Source organism: Limanda limanda, chromosome 5, assembly GCF_963576545.1.
Source record: "Limanda limanda chromosome 5, fLimLim1.1, whole genome shotgun sequence".
Taxonomy (NCBI): Eukaryota; Metazoa; Chordata; class Actinopteri; order Pleuronectiformes; family Pleuronectidae; genus Limanda; species Limanda limanda.
In genome coordinates, this window is record NC_083640.1 from 23,220,203 (window position 1) to 23,237,433 (window position 17,231).

Consider the following 17,231-nt stretch of genomic DNA (forward strand, 5'->3'; position numbering starts at 1 on the left):
TCTCCAAAGATGGAAAGTTTGGGAATAAAAGTTGTGATTTATAAAAAAACTGACTTGAGTTTGAATTGAGTTTAAAGGCTGGAAAAGGTGACACTATAGGGGAAACTATTTAAACAAATGGAAAAAACAGTTTTCCTTGTTTAACCTTGTGAAACAAATGTGACCCTGTGAGCTCTTTAAAAAACAGGGACTTCCTTCCCTTTTGTCTCCGTCTGAGTGACTGTGTGGTCTGAGGCCTGAGTCATGGGGTGTTGCAGCAACATCCTTGTTTGTATCCTGCCAATTTGGAAATTTAAACAGATTTTTCTTTTTCTCTTATTGTGTGATAAAAACAATATAAGTATAAACCTTATTCTCCAGTCTCATGTTACATCTTTCAATCATGGGTGAGGAGAAAACAGAGGAAATACAAACATGAAGGAAAGAGGGACTTATCTAGAGAGGATGTGACCTTCTGACCTGCAGGTATCAGTGATGGTATCTTCCTCCAGCCTCCCTGTTGAGGGCTTCTGCTGTAAAACGCAGGATTGTGTCAGGCAGCGTGTCAGAGGACAACGTTACACCTCTGTTCAGACACCTGTTTAAACTCCCCTGATTCCCCCTGAGCCGTGTTTACTTTAGAGCAGTGGCTGCAGCCCCTCACAGTGCTGCTGCACGCTGCTTCTGTCATGAACAACAGAATTCCACAAATTAAGATAAGGAGAAATTAATTAGACAGGGAAGTCGGGATGTGTGTTCAACTGGTAAATGAATTTCAGTTCCGGCAAATGCGCAGGGGCCTTTGGGGGAGCCCCATGCAAAAGGAACCAAACCAAGTTCCACCCGAGGAAACACAAAATACCAAACCACATCACCCCCCTCTTTAAATTATACTTGTATCATCAAAATTATGAACAAAGCAGTGTGTGCTTACACATAAACAATAAATGAAAGTCAACAAATACAAAAAAGTTACAAATAGAAGTAAGTAAAGTTTAGGTGCAGACACCCTATGGTACACGGTCCACACACTTACGTTTATACATTATAGTCTTCAACCAAACCTCACTCACGCAGACCGATTAGAAACACTGTGATATCTGAAATTGGACTACAAATATAAATGTATTAATTGATTGGATTACTTTTTTTTGCATAGGCAACAAATCCCTTGCAAATGTGGGGATCAGAGCCATACGTGGCTGTTTACAGCTAGAAGTCAATAAAATAAACACAAAGCAATTAATCAATCAAGTTTTATTTCTATAGCCCATATTCACAATTCACAATTTGTCTCATGATGCTTAACAAGGTGGGACATCCTCTGTCCTCAATGCATCTATTGCACATAAGTGCAATAGATGCTGCATGTACTTGAGCCCATCAGAAAAATTACAATATTTACAACATTGGTTTGAAGGAACAGTTTTTAACATAATGGAAAAGTGTGTCAATGTTTAAAGTATTTATGGATAAGAAAATGTCTGATAGAGATGAAGGGAGAAGCAATGACAATGGAAACGGAGGAGTTAATATTAGAACATGTGAGCTTAGGCATATTGTATATCAAGTAGTCTTGTGGTTGCATTAGTCGTATAGTGCATGATCAGCTGCCCCCAATCTCTGATTCGCAATGCACCGTCATGATCCACGATCCTACATCTGCACACGATAAAGGACAAGGACTAACATACCAACATAATGAATAAAATTCGTAGAGGCACATTAGTGATGGACCAACGGGATGTTCAACCACCATTGAGAAACAAAAGGAGTACAAACTGATACAAAATGACCAAAGAGGCAGAATCACAGAGGAATGACTTGTAATAAAAACTACAAAAGCATGTGTGCAGGGGCCTGTTGTTGTTTTAGACTGTCCCAATGCTAACTGCTCCTCATGCATGGTGCTCCTCCATATATCCTGACTAACCCTGACCCCAGTGGTTGACCAAAGACTTTCACTGCCAACCATACGTTCCTGCTGCCAACGTGCACCAAGCAGGAGGCTGTTGGTGTCAGACCCTCAGCTCAGATCAGATCACCACCAGCAGGTCAATGCTCCAGCCTCTCAAACTGCGAACCAGCCGCTTGTTCTCTGAGCTGCAGACACACGCAGCCTCACACCGCAGCTTGGTTTCATAAGCTGCCTGTGACACATTTTGACCGGTTAAGCTACCGCCAAACTGTGGGGGGCGGTGCGGGAGGGGTGGGGGGACGAAGTGAAAACACAGACACAATGAGTCTCTAAGGTGACTGAAGCCAAACCTCATGCAGCCAGCAAACCAGACCGAGTCCCGCGGGAAGGAAGGCGGAGAAAGTCCCTTCATTCACTGTGAAGGGGGGGGGGGGGGGGGGGTGGGGGGGTGGAGGGAGGGTGGAGGAGGGAGGGAAGCCGGAGGTGCACGTGCCATTTACACGGTTTATTTATGTCACGCCTTTAAATAGTTTTTATTATTCAAAGCAGTTCATAGATTTAAAACACTAAACAACTATTAACTTGAAGCAATAAAAAGGCAACAATCAAGAAGAACCCCACCAACACATGGGCACATAAAACATTTCATTAGTTGTACAGGCTGTCATTTACTTAATGGTGTTAACATTTTTAACTAAAAGCAGGTAGTTTAATCAACTGGTTATTTTGTGAATGTCAAGTCGATTTTATTCATAAAGCAAGTTTAAAACAAGTGGTGAAATAAAATAAAGGAAGAGATGCACAAGAATAAAATAAAATATGATCAAATAAATCAAATAAAAATACAAGACTTGAATTCAAAGCCTGAGAATGAAGTTGAATGAGTTGGACATTTGATGATTGACATGATTATTATCACAGGTTACATACAATCCTCCACGGGTCACATTCAACGCAGCGGTCACATGTGCAGTCTATTGATTGCTGTTGATAATGGACGGATTCAAGTATTTAAAGAACATGTTTCCTGCTGCTCTGGTGATGGAGCTGCTCTGTTCTGTGCAGGGCGCGCACCTGGTGCCAGGCGCGCGCCCGCGGTGCGAGCGCATATGGAAGTGACAGGTGGCGGCGACGTGCGTCCGCTCGCGCCGTTCAGAGAACTTAGCGCCACAGCAGCTCGTCATTAAACTGGCACCTGAGGGTCCATTTATACATAGAGAGAGATATAGAGCTATATATATAGATGTATAAATATATAGATATATAAATGTATAGATGTATAGATGTACAGCTGTATAGATATACAGCTGTATAGATGTATAGATGTATAACCATTGATCCAAAATATCTATTAAGTATATTGTGCTTTAATTTAATGGTGTTGGTGTGTTTCATCAGATTTTTTTTATCTGTATTATTGTTTCCCTTAACTACAAGAATAAGATAAAGATTAATTTAACTAAAAACAACTATCAAATATAATATAATATAATGCATTATCCCCTGTATTTTAACTTTTTAACCTAATATGTCTCTTAAAAATGTTTGGGCAAAAAACATCTTGCATGAACCCTTTAAATGCATCTAAGTTATTTTATTGTAAAATAGTTACTGTTATTATCGTCTAATTTTCCCGCTATAATTTTATTGTTGAAACAAAATGCTATTAATTCAAGGCCTTTTAATATTTATCAATCCTCCTTTTACATATTTGAACAGGTGCGTATAATAATGATGATGATATGATTATTTTATTATCATTATTATTGTTGTCATCAGTCATCACAATGTCCCCCGTTAAACACTGATAACAGTCCGAGTGTGTTTGGGTATTTACACGACAAACAGTGGAATTAGCGTCTGTCCTTGTGTTATTAAGTGATGACAACACGCTGCAGCTTTACAGCCTCACCGCGTTGCTCTTTTGTTTTCTGTGTCTCTTTAGTTTCCCGTAGAAACCAGGTCCACGTGCAACCGCCAATAGCAGCCCGGAGGACGGAGCTTCCCGCGCCAGCGTCCGCCCCGGGGAGAGTATTTAGAGGCCGGAGTCCGGAGAGGAGCAGGAGAGGAGGCGACAGGTGCACCAGGCATGACCGGCTCCCAGTGCTCCCAGTGCCCGCACACAGGGAAGGAGACACAGCCATTAGCGCTGAAGATGCGTCTGGAAACCACAAGATGAATGGGTGAGCTTTGGGAAATAGTATAACTCTCTTAACTGTGCAATATCAATGGTTATTATATATATTGCTCACACTTAATGCATGTAACTTATTACTTTCTGAGGCCTATTTTGACTCTTGCTGGTGTAATACTGCAAATGTCCCCATAGTGGGACTAATAAAGGATTATCTTATCTTATCTCATCTTACCTTATCTTATCTCATGAACTATATGTCCCTGTTTGCACTATGTGGCCTGTTGCTGCTGCTGCTGCTACCAGGCAACCACTTCAAACTCTAAACACACGACTGCTCCTCATTGCGTTAACATGTTGTTCAGCATGGAGCAAACAACACATTATATATAAATAAGTTTTGCATATGGGGAAAATCACCTTGACTTATTCTTTTGTTTGTCTGTTCATGACCAGGACGACATGAGGGACATGTTCAGGGACTCTGTGGGAAAGAGGAGGCACTACCCCTTCCAGGTAAGAGGGGAGAATAATGTATAAAACTGGAGTGATGGTTCATTCCCACTCCGCACCTGACCGTTTCTGAATGTTCTTGCTCTATGTAACATTGGTGAGTGGGTCCTATCGCCTGTGTAACTGATGCAGCTTAAAAGGTCAGAATCAGGTCCAGCAAGTTTAAGAGTTGTGAATGAGTTAAAAAAGACTTAAAAGTCATAAATAAACTGTGTTTATCTCCAATATTCAGTAGGAAACTTTAGAATATAAAAAATTCTAGACAAACTTTGGCAGCTTTTCTGGTTCAGGAAGCCGCGGATCGTGGGTAACACGTTGAAAGTCTTTGTTTTTACTTGACATGAAAACCACTAAATCGCTAGGACACAGAGCCCAACAGAAACAGTCCCCACTTATGGCTGCAGGGGGCGCTGTTGTTCAGCAAAAGTTACATAGTGTTGCTTTAAAGAAAGTGAGGGGGAAAACAACCCTTGATCCACCCCTCAATCTGAATAATAGGTTCTTCTCAGGCCCAGATCCCATCCTGCCAATAAGTTTTGTGGAACTGGGTTTTATTAATTATGCCAACAAATAAATCCAAATTCTAACCCCCTTGTCAAAGAGTAGCTCCTGAGCAGCAAGAAGGTTAAAAGTCGTCTCTATGGTTTAAAGACTTGATTTGATGCATCTAAAGTTACAATTGTTTTTTCAACTTTATCTGCGATATCTATTATTAGTCTGGTTTTATCCCACTTTATTGACTTTTATTTGTTCTATTTGTTCTACTGTTTAAGATTTGTTTTATTGTTAATAATCAGCTAACTATCTTTTTTAAATGTCTTTGTTTTCTCACTGTCCACATTTGTATAGATAGATAGATAGATAAACAGATAGATAGATGGATAGATTGACCTGGTGGTGACAGTGTGGCAGTGTCCGCTGCTTGCTGTGTAACTATATGACTGACAGCTGCCAGCTCCACTTCTCACTGCTGCTTTCAACTGACCTGCGATAACTTGTTGCTTTTATACAAGCAAACCTCACATTTAACAGTTGACACCACAATTAACAATCATCCACAACATCCGTTCAGTAAATCCATGTAATTTGCACACGGCTGTGACTGGTTGGGAGGCAGTGTAATGTTAGCTGACGTTTCCTCTGCCAGCTCACTCTGCTCTGCGACCTGAACAGTCACATTCACCTGCAGCGCCAGACTCAAGCATCCTGATTCACCAAAGACTGTTTGCAAATGGGAGAGAATGAGGTTTATTTTGAGGGATCAACTGTGTGATGGTTTTTCTCAGCTGTCTTGTGGTGGGTGGCTGGAAGGCAGTGTCTTGTTAGCTGGTTGATTGTGTGAGTGCCAGCTTACCTGCTGCTGCCCTCCAACTGTCCACAATAACATCTTCACCGGCAACTTCTACAACTAAAAAATAATCAGAATCAAACGCTTTTGTTTTGCATTGCTTGCAAGTTGGTGTAATAGACTGATGCCCCCTGGTGTTTTGATGCAGTATAGGTCATAAACCTTCTTTGGGTCAGAGGATGGGTCAAATAAAAAATTAAAAGTACACGTTTGATAGTGTTCTTTTCAAAGATGGTTTCTGTCATTTGAGGTAGTTTTTACCACACTGATATTTGTACAAGTGTCAATTTTTCCGGTAGCTTGGATTTTCTTTTTTGATGCTACAATAATAGAGTAAAACATAATGATTGACAGCTGAGACTGACTTGGTCGAGCTTGTATTGTGGTACCATGCAAGATGGAAGAAGTGGAAACGCATCATCAATCTTTATATACAGTCAATATTTGGTATGGCATAAACATTCCAGGCCTAAATTTACATTTGCAAATTAGGTAATTTGCAGAAACATAAAAGATTCCAGGCTCATCGGCTAAATCAGATAATGCAGAAATCGTTTTATTGCTGGATGGATGTTTCACAATTTGCTGGGCTCAAATCAGTCAGAATTGCCAAATTGGAACGCTTCACCTTAACAAATAGATTTGAATGTAAACATTAGGGAAGTAGAGACAAGACTAAACCAAGTAAACGTGTAAAAATCCAACACTTAAAAATTCTTCAGCCGCAGCAGTGGTCATCAAATGGAGAGTTTATCATCATCATTGTCATTAGCAGGATGGTCCCCATTACGCACAAATACACACACATATCCTGACGTGCTTTGCTTTGACACTGATGGTATTTGTGTCTGAAGCTAGTGGATAATTTGGTCTCTTAGTGTCTGGAGACGTCGCCCAAACCAAACTCACTGGAGCAGCTCCCAGTCCACTGCTTGTTAATCCAGCACAGGAAACGCTGACATGAAAACAGCCGTGTGGCAATAAGCTCCATCATAGCTCCACGCGTTTCTTTATGATGATTTCCCGCACCAGCGCCGTGACCTCCGCCCGGACGCTCTCCATGGGCTCGTCTGTTCGCCAGAAGCGGACGACTTTCCCCTCGGGATTCACCAGGAACTTCCAGAAGTTCCACTTTGGAATTTTCTGCACAGAATCTGGAAAAACAAAAGGTTTTCATCGAGTCATTAAAGATACATCGAAAAGTTTGAGTTGAGCCATAAATCAGGATGAATTGTTATTTTAGCAGGAGATGGTCAAAATAATCCTGAAGAATCGTTCGTTAGTTAGAGATTGATGGGGCAAGTGTTTAAAGTGTTAAATTCAAACACTTTGCACTATAATGTCAAGATTTGGACCTGAATCAATCAACAACGCTACTTAATACCTGTATCCACTGGTTAGACTAATTTAAACCACACAACATTGAGAGTCAATAAAAACACTCAGTGAGTATACATCAGTACCAGAGCTAACAATCCCTCAGGAGTTCATAAATTAGTCATGAGCATTGATATTACGTGAACATAAAGGGGGAGATCTACTACTTCTACATTTATAAGTATCTTTGTGTATTTTCACAGACAGTAATAAATAATACAGCTTCACCTTTTCATTATGAGCTGAATATTAGTGGCCACATGTGTGAGCTTGAATAATAATAATAAGTAGTTTGGAATCTGACAAATACCATGATCATAAATGAATAGTTTGAGAATAAGGTGGAGACTAGGTGTAGACATAAATAATCATTATCATAAGCTTCTTTAAAACACAGTGACTTTATAGTTTGCTCCCAAATAGTTGAGCTTGTTTGGACACGTGTAATTCTGGACAGATGTGTGGACAGATGCGTGGTGTCTGTCTGACCTGTGAGGAACCTGAAAGCAGGGTCCGCCTCTGAGCCCATTATTTTGATCTTGCTGAAGAAGGGGAAGGAGACTCCGTGCGTGGACTTGGCGAAGGCCTCCACGTCCCGGCTGCTCCCGGGCTCCGTGTCCCCGAACTGTCCGCAGGGAAACGCCAGCACGTTGAAGTGCGAGGTGCCCAGCTCCCGGTGCAGCTCCTGCAGAGACAAGTAGTTCATCTCCGTCTGCTCGCTGAGACTCGCCACGTTTACAACCAGAGACGCCTGGACACACCGAGGGGACAGCGCGTAAAAGTTTGGTTATTGGACAAATAAGACATATTTGTTGTAGAACTCCCCTCCCACGGTGGTTAACCAGGACACAGACCCCTCAGATGAACCCTGAGGGGATTGATGATGTGGACTTACTTTGCCTCGGTACTTCTCCAGAGAGACAGACCTCCCCCTCGCGTCCTTCACCTCGAAGGAGTAGAAGTCTCTGGGTTTCCTCGGCTTCAGCAGCTGCGTCTGCAGGAGGAACAAGCAGCCCACCCCCACCGTCATGCTCAAGAGCACCGGCAGCAGCCTGGCTCTGGGGCCGGAGGTCTTGGTGGGGTAGCCCCCTAAGGCCTCCATGTTGGAGGGGGAAGAACAGACCGCGAGTCGATGTCAGGACCTCCAGACGTGTCGGGCGGATGGAGGAGGGCGCTGCGTAAAAAGCCCCTTGAGCTAGACCAGGATGGAACAGGAAGCACGGGGAGGAATCTGTCAAAATAAAACCAGTCTCACTGCCAAAATAAGTCGATTACATAAAATAAAGTCGATTACACCTATTAGAGAAAGTATGACAGAGTATCAGGACCATATTGAAGAAAAGAAAAAGATTTTGAGAATAATGTAGTAATATTACGACAGGAATGAAGTTAGAATTGAGAGTCGCAATATTAAAGGAGTAAGGTGTTAGCTTAATAAGGAAAAATCATGGGAACACAGAATAAAATCCTAATTCAATGAGGGAAAAAACATAACATTACATGAATTATATACAATGGCACAATTAAAAAGGTCATCATATTGAGAGTATGATAATAAAGTGCTAAAATGAGAATAAAGTAAATGTTATCAAACGTATCACAAAATAAAGTCAAATTTAAATAAGTAAAAGTCTAGGAAAATTATTACGTGGATAAAGACAAAAGTTAAATATTTAAGTATTAGATATTTTCTTTCAAATTAGTTTTTTTCCCCGCAATTCTCAAATTTATTAAAATGATGAAATTCTACTCAACAAAATATTTGTATCCCTAGAGCAGGATTTACAGCCTATACATTAATATTTTGACTGGTGTCTTTAAGAGGGAATCAAGGGTCACAGGTTAATGTCAATGCTTTTGCTTTGAAAGTTTCCACCAGAAGTAGTGATCTGTATTTGGCCTCATTGATGCTGTGGTGAAGTTTGAAGACGTTTGAAGTTTTATGGTGTTTACATTTTTTTTGCAGTGAGTTATAATATAATTTATTGTTATTCTTTGTCTTCTCAGGCAAACGACGCTTGTAGCGTTTCATACAAACGTTTCAGGAGGTGGATCCACTTCCCCAGGAGCGGCAGCGAGGCGCCTGCTGTGAGTACACCTCTGACCACTGGGCGGCGCCAGAGGGAGCGGAGCTTCGAGTTTGACACCGTGTGTCAGAGGCTGGAGTTGGACTCTCCACCGGCACACCATGAAGCAGCACGCAGAGGCCTACAGGGGGCGCTGCAAGGTTATTATCTCCACAACACCCCACATCACCCTCCTCTGCAGACCTGCCTGTACTTTGCATGGGCCAGAGCCTCGTCATTACATCACTGTATACTTTACTCTCTGCGTCTCTGATTTCCCAGAAACAACTGTATACATACTTATACATTATATGATACCCTATATATTCATTAATCCATTAAGTCCATGCTGACTCCTCTGTCTGTCTGTGTGTGTCTGTCTGTGTGTCTGTCTGTGTGTGTGTCTGTCTGTGTGTCTGTCTGTGTGTCTGTCTGTCTGTCTGTCTGTCTGTCTGTCTGTCTGTCTGTCTGTCTGTCTGTCTGTCTGTCTGTCTGTCTGTCTGTCTGTCTGTCTGTCTGTCTGTCTGTCTGTCTGTCTGTCTGTCTGTCTGTCTGTCTGTCTGTCTGTCTGTCTGTCTGTCTGTCTGTCTGTCTGTCTGTCTGTCTCTCTCTCTCTCTCGCTCTGTCACACACATACTCCAAATGACTGAGTGAGTCATCATAGTTGTGTAATTAGGGTTATTTATAAAACGTTTATATGGGGATGAATGGACACATATGATATGAAACAAAAAAGCAAAAATCACTCAGAAGAGCACATGTCTTTCCGCCCCAGGCCAAACAGTCCCCTCATTAACTAAATTAAATCGATCTGCACAGACACAGTCTATTTATTCCTTTAATTGATGTCAATATCTGTCTCATCGTTTGTCCTCATCAGAGACAACACTGGAAGGAGGTTTGTCCCACAGGTCGACCTTAATACCTCTAAACACGTCACATACCATCAGTGCCAGAGGACGACCTGCATCAAAAAATGTCCCACAACAGGTTTGTTTCAGGAATATTATTTTTCTGTGTCCGTGTGTGTGTGCGTGTGTGTGCGTGTGTGTGTGTGTTTGTGTGTTTGTGTGTGTGTGTGTGTGTGTGTGTGTGTGTGTGTGTGTGTGTGTGTGTGTGTGTGTGCGTGCGTGTGTGTGTGTGTGTGTGTGTGTGTGTGTGTGTGTGTGTGTGTGTGTGTGTGTGTGTGTGTGTTACTGCCACATGGAAACGAAACCACGGTTGTCGTCAGAGATGAACATCTTTGACAGGGTGTTGGGGTCTCCTCCTCCTGCTATAGCCCCTTCATGATGAATCAGAAATACATTGTGTAACTACAACGAGAACCTGTGGTTTCGAAACAGTGGCTGCTTATGTCTGAAACTTTGATGACATTTATAGTTAAATACGTTTGAAAAATAATATGTTTACATAAAATCATGTAGTATATGAAATCTGATAATATATTTCTGTTGAAAGGGATGGATGTGGAGAGCAGCAGTGGAAGAACCGGTCGGCACACAACAGAATGGTAAAGCACCAGGGGCCTCATTTATAACCGTTGCTTACGCACAAAACGGGGCCTGAAACGTGCGTACGCCACTTCTCACGCCAGCGTTGGGATTTATAAAAAAAAACTTGACGGGAAAATGTGCGTATTTCTACGCAAACTTAGACCCACCCGTAGGCTACGAACGTTTTGGAGACGGGAAAGTGGCGATGCAGACGCGAGGTGGTGAACTGAAGCAGATTATTGATCGACATATCTGCTTCACACGAGCCTTTTAATTAAAAAATATATGAAACATCCTACAGTGAATAACGTTCAGATTCGATTTAACCGCGGAGTTACAGAGCCGAGTCATTAATAGGTTTTAATAATATCTTCTAACACTGTGCGTGTATCATCAGATCACTGCAGTGAACGGGACTGAGCCAGAGAGCGCACAGAGCGCACAGAGCACAGAGCGCACTGGAGATTACTTATAAGAAATGAAGAAACTTTCCAAATACTATCCCAGAGGAGGAGAGGAACCACTGATGTGAGGGAATCGGTCCGATGCTCTAAATAAATAAATACTGCCTTGACAGTGGTGCGGGGATCTGCTCGATGTGTGCATGTGAATGGAAGGACGAGGAGGAAGCGAGGCTTCAGTGATCTCTGATCTCACACAGTGTGTCATCCACAGCAGCAGCGGCAGAGTGTCAGTGTATTTTCTTTATTACTGACATCACTGCTGTCCCATAAAGTCGCTCTTCACCTCCACCTCACTAACAAACACCCCGATGTCACTTCCTTTTCACATCGCTTTATGCGGTGACTCCGTCAGGAATCTCGGTGGAAACCCATTGGTCAGCAGCATCATTTAATATTCATGCCTTTGCATTGACCATTTATGGTTGAAAGTGGGCGTGTGGAGGGCGGATTTGGAGGCAGATCCACGAACGAACGTCTCCAGGTGGCGTTCAGGTGAGCGTGCGCACGGTTTTATAAATCGGAATTATCTTTGGCGTACGCCATTTCCGGCTTTTGTACGTACGTACACTTTTAGCATGAATCCTACGCACTCTTTTATAAATGAGACCTCTATTTTTAACTTTTTGACACACACGCCAACCCCTCCCTCCCCCCAACACACACGCACACACACAAACACACACACACGCGCGCGCACACACACACACACACACACACACACACACACACACACACACACACACACACACACACACACACACACACTGTCTTATGTAACTCCAGGAAACAAATGGCTTAAATAAAAATAGAAACTACTTGAGAAGTGTCATACGTGTATGTTTGACTTTTCTGATATGATTGTGTTATGTTAATATCAGTTCAGATAATGGAGTCATGACGTCCGCACAAGATACGAGATAAAGACACACATAAACACACACACACACACAAGAAAGTTGTTTCACACTTGTTTAAACATTTTGTGTCTCTGTACACTTCAGTGCAAATTTAGTCACGAGTCATTAATCCACAATTTGATCCTCAGTGGATAAGCGATATAGATGATGAAATCAATTGGTGCTGCATATGCTTTAATAGGGATGTTTGCTGTCATTCTGTTTTTAATGTAATATTTGTTTTTAAATGACACACCAGAGGACTTTGAATTTTCCACGGGGAGAGAGAATGAATGTGTATGAAACTATCATCGGTAAATTGAAGATGTATTGCTGATATGAGACGTTGTTTTTCCATCGGCAGGCGCTGATGTGAGAAGATGTAGTTTGCAGCCGTTCACATTTCTGGACAAAGCTCCCGAGAGTCCTCAGGGACGGTCAGTGATGAAGCTGGCAGCGCCGTCACTTCTGAACGACTACTGTAAGAGAAGATTCAAATTCTTCTTTATATTCACAAATGCATGAGGAAGAAAACAGAGCCTCAATGACCCTGAAAAGATTCGAAGTTAACACCTCCTATGTTATTATGAATGTATAATTAAATATCTCTAGTCTTGTTCTTTTTAATTGACGTATCACCTGGGGATGAAGAAGAATCCAGGACGACAGCAGACGTCATTTCCCAATATTTTTAGAAATTAAGACCGTTTCTATCAAACACTACTTTCTACTGCTGTTTTGACTCATTAACACATGGCATAATGAGCTAACAGCAACCCCCGATTTAAGCAAGTACATGAAAGTATGAAATAACAACATTATCAGTCTGTCAAGAAAATCAAATTCAGTAGAGCATCTCTGGCCCTTCCCTCTTTCCCATCTCTTCCCCCTCAGACACTAATGTTCTCGACTGCAGTTGTAACGGTACGGTTGCATTAGCCCTGGGATCTTCTGTTTTCCTCTGGAATTCAGAAACCCTAGCTCTGGTGGGAAGTCTGGAGCCGAGTCCGCTAACGGGACGCAACCAGTCGGTCTCGTCTCTGTGCTGGAGCAGAGACGGCAGAGCTCTGTGCATTGGGACCAGGCGAGGGGAGGTTGAGGTAAGCACTTCACTAGAAACTGATTCATACAGATTGTGGTTAAAGGGGTCTGTGCAAAGGACGGTTTGTGGTGTCATTGTCTCTCTTTGACTCTTCAGCTGTGGGATGTTGAACAAAAGCAGAATATGAGGCGTCTGCCGTCACACCTTTCTGTGGTCGGAGCCCTTTCCTGGCAGCAGCAGTTACTCAGCAGGTACTGATGTGTGTGTGTGTGTGTGTGTTTTCAGTTTACCATATTACACAGAAAACCATTTTTTGTAAACTTCACTAAAGCAGAAATTAATCAATATCAGTTTATTTCCTCAGCAAAAATAAATGTAGGTGAATTTGTCCTGAGCATGAAAGAAGCAGAACATTTATTATCAGTGTGAAGTTCTTCTCAAATGCGGTGAAACAACATTTCCCACAATCTGACAGCGGCTCAGTTCTCGGACACATCCATCACCTTGACCCTCGGGCTCCTGCTCCTCTGGTTGGTGCGGCTGTGCAGGACGAGGGGATCTGCAGCCTCCAGTGGTCCCCGGGCGACGACTGGCTGGCCAGCGGCTCCACAGACGGCCTCCTCCATATATGGGACCGGGACATCGCAGGACCCACAAGGACAAAGCAGCCGGTGACAACAATGAAACAGCCCAGTGCTGTTAAGGTCAGAGGACTAGGAACTGGGACATGAGAATAAGAAACTGCTTGTGTGATATTTCTGTCTAGGAAAACTCAGAGTTTTTAATCTGTATTGGTTGAATTGTAATCCGAAACTACTGCCATTAACTCTTTGATGAAAAAGAATAAGTCACAGAAGTACAAAGAATCCGGGGATGGGTGGACTTGAGAAGTATCCACTTAGTGGGTCAGGGAAGAAAGGATGCATTTGTCTGAGTCAGAATAAGACAGTCTACTCGTGCCTCTGTGACACAATCAGTCTTAGAACACAGCCTCCGAAGGAAGCAGCCCGTGAATTGGGACACAGCTATAGACTGAGTTTAAAGATGGATGCCATGAAAGCTCTCCGAAAGTGAACCCAAAACCTTTTGACTGCCCCCAGGTGGCTGGCTGCGGTATAGATCATAAACCCTGCCTCCTCCATGTTAGCAGATGGGACATGGACCAAACTAAGACAAGTACACATGAAGTAAAATGTTTCTCAAAGATGGTTTCTGCCATTTTAGATATTATGTTACTCGTGTTTGTTTAAACCTAAATTTGTTTGGACTGGTTTGGTTTTAAATAGTTTTTTGATGCTGTAAAATCAGGCTGAGCAATCATGATTGACATCTGACTCATGATTGTGCAGGCTCCAAGTTGCGTCACCAATACAAGATGGTAGCGCCCATATTCAGAATATCTTGGCTTCATTATTGTACAGCTGGAGTAAGTGGCGACTTGTCATCCATCTTTATCTACAGTCACGTGCCAGCTTGTGGAGCCTGATCCTGGTTGGTGAAACACTGTTATTTAATCCTGCAACTATTCATTGTGTCTGTGTGATCAGGCGATGGGATGGTGTCCATGGCAAGAGAAGATCATCGCTACAGGTGGAGGATGGAAAGACGGAGAGCTGAGAATCTGGGACACACAATCGGGGACGTGTGTGAATTCTGCCAACACCAACTCGCAGGTGCTTAAATTATCAAAGAAGTATTTAACCGTGTGTACATGCTGGATGTACAAGTCCTAATGTGTCCAGTTGCAGATCTGTTCTCTACGATGGGCTGAAAAGAAGAGGTGTCTGGTCACAGGTCACGGCCTTCCTCATCACCAAGTCACCTGCTGGAGCTGGGGGTCCGCCTCCCTCCAGCCGGTCTGTACGCTCACCGGTAAGAGAACCGGAAATATGATCAACTAGATATAGAGCTCATTCCTCCCCCAAGGCCCAACAAATATTGAAATCAAAACAGATAAATCATAAGTCAAGAACACAGAATCATGACACGTTAGGGGGAAACCATGTATCATTTTCAACATTAAACCTTAAATCTTGCTGTTATGTTTTTTTTTTTAGGTCATTCTCGTCGAGTTCTGCACTTGGCCTCAAACCCCGACAGTTCTCAGATTTTCTCTGCTGCAGCCGACCAGTGTTTCCGCATCTGGGACCTTTAATCATCACCATCACATCACTGATGAGGACTGTGGTTGGAGAACTGGTCAGACCTGTTTCGCAACTTGTGTTCACATACACACGTTCGCTAACTTTCTTGGAAATACCACTGTCTGGAGCCTGCACATTTCCTGTGCAACTTCACTGAAGTAACCACATTACCTCCAAGTCGAATGTGTTGTAACACTTAGATAAGACATAAGCTCCTTCAGGGTGAATTTGTACAAATCATTGTGGAAGTTTTTTATGTAGCAGTTTACTTTAAAATGTTGAGAGAGCATGAAACTATAACAACAGGATATATAAATAAAAGGACATATAGCACCATCGAGTTAACGTTTTTATTATATCTGACAATGTCTAAAAAATGTGTACTTACATTGTCCAAAATGCTTCCAACAATGTTTAACCCCAGAGAAATCCGCAATCTTATTAATTTTGGTCGCCTTTCAATGACATCACATCAGTTTTAACGCCACAAAGATTTCACTGCTGACCAGTTAGCAAGTGTGCGTTTATTTCCTCTTCTTTAGTAGTGGCTGTGGCTGAAGAGAAGAGCAGTCGTCCTCCAACCAAAAGGTCGACGGTTTAGAACCAACGACCAATAGGAAGTCGCTTTGTATAGCTTCATGTAACGGATAATGATTATTTTATTGCCATTTGCTCTGTAACATGAATAAAACACACAACATCATCTGTGAACATGATTTTCAGGTCGATTTCCTGCTTCACGACATCAAGGTCTTTTTGGTTGGTTCGTTTTGTTTTGATTGAGAGACCCCTAGAGGCTGATGTTACTTATTGTATGTTATAGAAGTAGTAGCACAACACAATTGTTTTATACAGACAAATACAGTACATCTAGACAATAATATAAAATTGGGTTTTTCTTATGTGAATGTATTGTGTGTGTGTGTGTGTGTGTGTGTGTGTGTGTGTGTGTGTGTGTGTGTGTGTGTGTGTGAACTGGCACTGCTTGACTCTTTTTCTGGCAGATAATCAGAGTGCAATTTGGAATTCGTTTTTTATGACTTATTAACAAAGAGAAAAGCTCCCACACTTATGTTTCACATCGATAAAATGAAAGCGAAGCAAAAGTCTGCGTGTTGAAAGATGTTTCATTTAGAACTTGTCATGTCAGAATTAAAAGAACACTTTGTGCCTGTTGTGGAAAAAGTGGTGAAGACTTCCTTTGAAGACCCTGAGTGAAATACACATAGTGCAACATGTGAGGTTTTGACTTTGTCACCTCAGGCATCCGTTTCTCAGGCTGCACCAAACCACTCTTCATCAACACACACATTCACAGACAGACGCTGTGCAATGCAAACTTCCAGAGAAAACAAATCAAACTTTTAAAAAGATTTGTGAATTTAGAAACTGAAACGAGGTTAATTCCTGCAAACTGAACTGCCTCTCAGGACTTGTGACCCCAACTGTCCCCGTGGGTGTTTGAAGAATAAAACTGAAAACGTTCCTATACGTGCACATGTCGCCTGTTGGGCTGCAACTGATGCAATTGCTCATCTGTCATAATCACCTCAGGGATCATGGCTGGATGTAGAAAACCAGAAGACTGATGATACAGTTTTCTAACTGCATGGTTTTGTGTTATAGTTCATGGATATTTTGTCCATCTTGTGTAACGATGATGGCTAACACATATAATAAATTGATAAATATAGATTAAAATATTTCAATTAGTATCTAAAAATGTCTCTCTTCTTCTTCTTCTTCTTCTTCTTCTTCTTCTTCTTCTTCTTCTTCTTCTTCTTCTTCTTCTTCGAGAGAGAGAGAGAGAGAGAGAGAGAGAGAGAGAGAGAGAGAGAGAGAGAGAGAGAGGGAGAG

At 42.2% G+C, this 17,231-nt stretch overlaps 2 protein-coding genes across 2 annotated transcripts; one reads left to right on the forward strand and one right to left on the reverse strand.

Moving 5' to 3' along the window:
• Positions 1 to 6,307: 6,307 nt before the first annotated feature.
• Positions 6,308 to 8,405, reverse strand: gpx8 (glutathione peroxidase 8 (putative)). The gene is made up of 3 exons (XM_061071104.1): positions 8,165 to 8,405; positions 7,759 to 8,020; positions 6,308 to 7,046 (listed from the first exon to the last, which is right to left on the reverse strand). The coding sequence occupies exons 1-3, from the start codon at positions 8,369 to 8,371 to the stop codon at positions 6,883 to 6,885; spliced, it is 633 nt and encodes a 210-aa protein (XP_060927087.1). The 5' UTR covers positions 8,372 to 8,405; the 3' UTR covers positions 6,308 to 6,882.
• Positions 8,370 to 15,385, forward strand: LOC133002174 (cell division cycle protein 20 homolog B-like). Its single transcript, XM_061071939.1, has 11 exons — positions 8,370 to 8,447; positions 9,277 to 9,496; positions 10,216 to 10,325; positions 10,794 to 10,845; positions 12,553 to 12,669; positions 13,083 to 13,288; positions 13,387 to 13,481; positions 13,706 to 13,934; positions 14,778 to 14,903; positions 14,979 to 15,102; positions 15,288 to 15,385. The coding sequence occupies exons 1-11, from the start codon at positions 8,370 to 8,372 to the stop codon at positions 15,383 to 15,385; spliced, it is 1,455 nt and encodes a 484-aa protein (XP_060927922.1).
• The last annotated feature ends 1,846 nt before the right edge of the window (positions 15,386 to 17,231 follow it).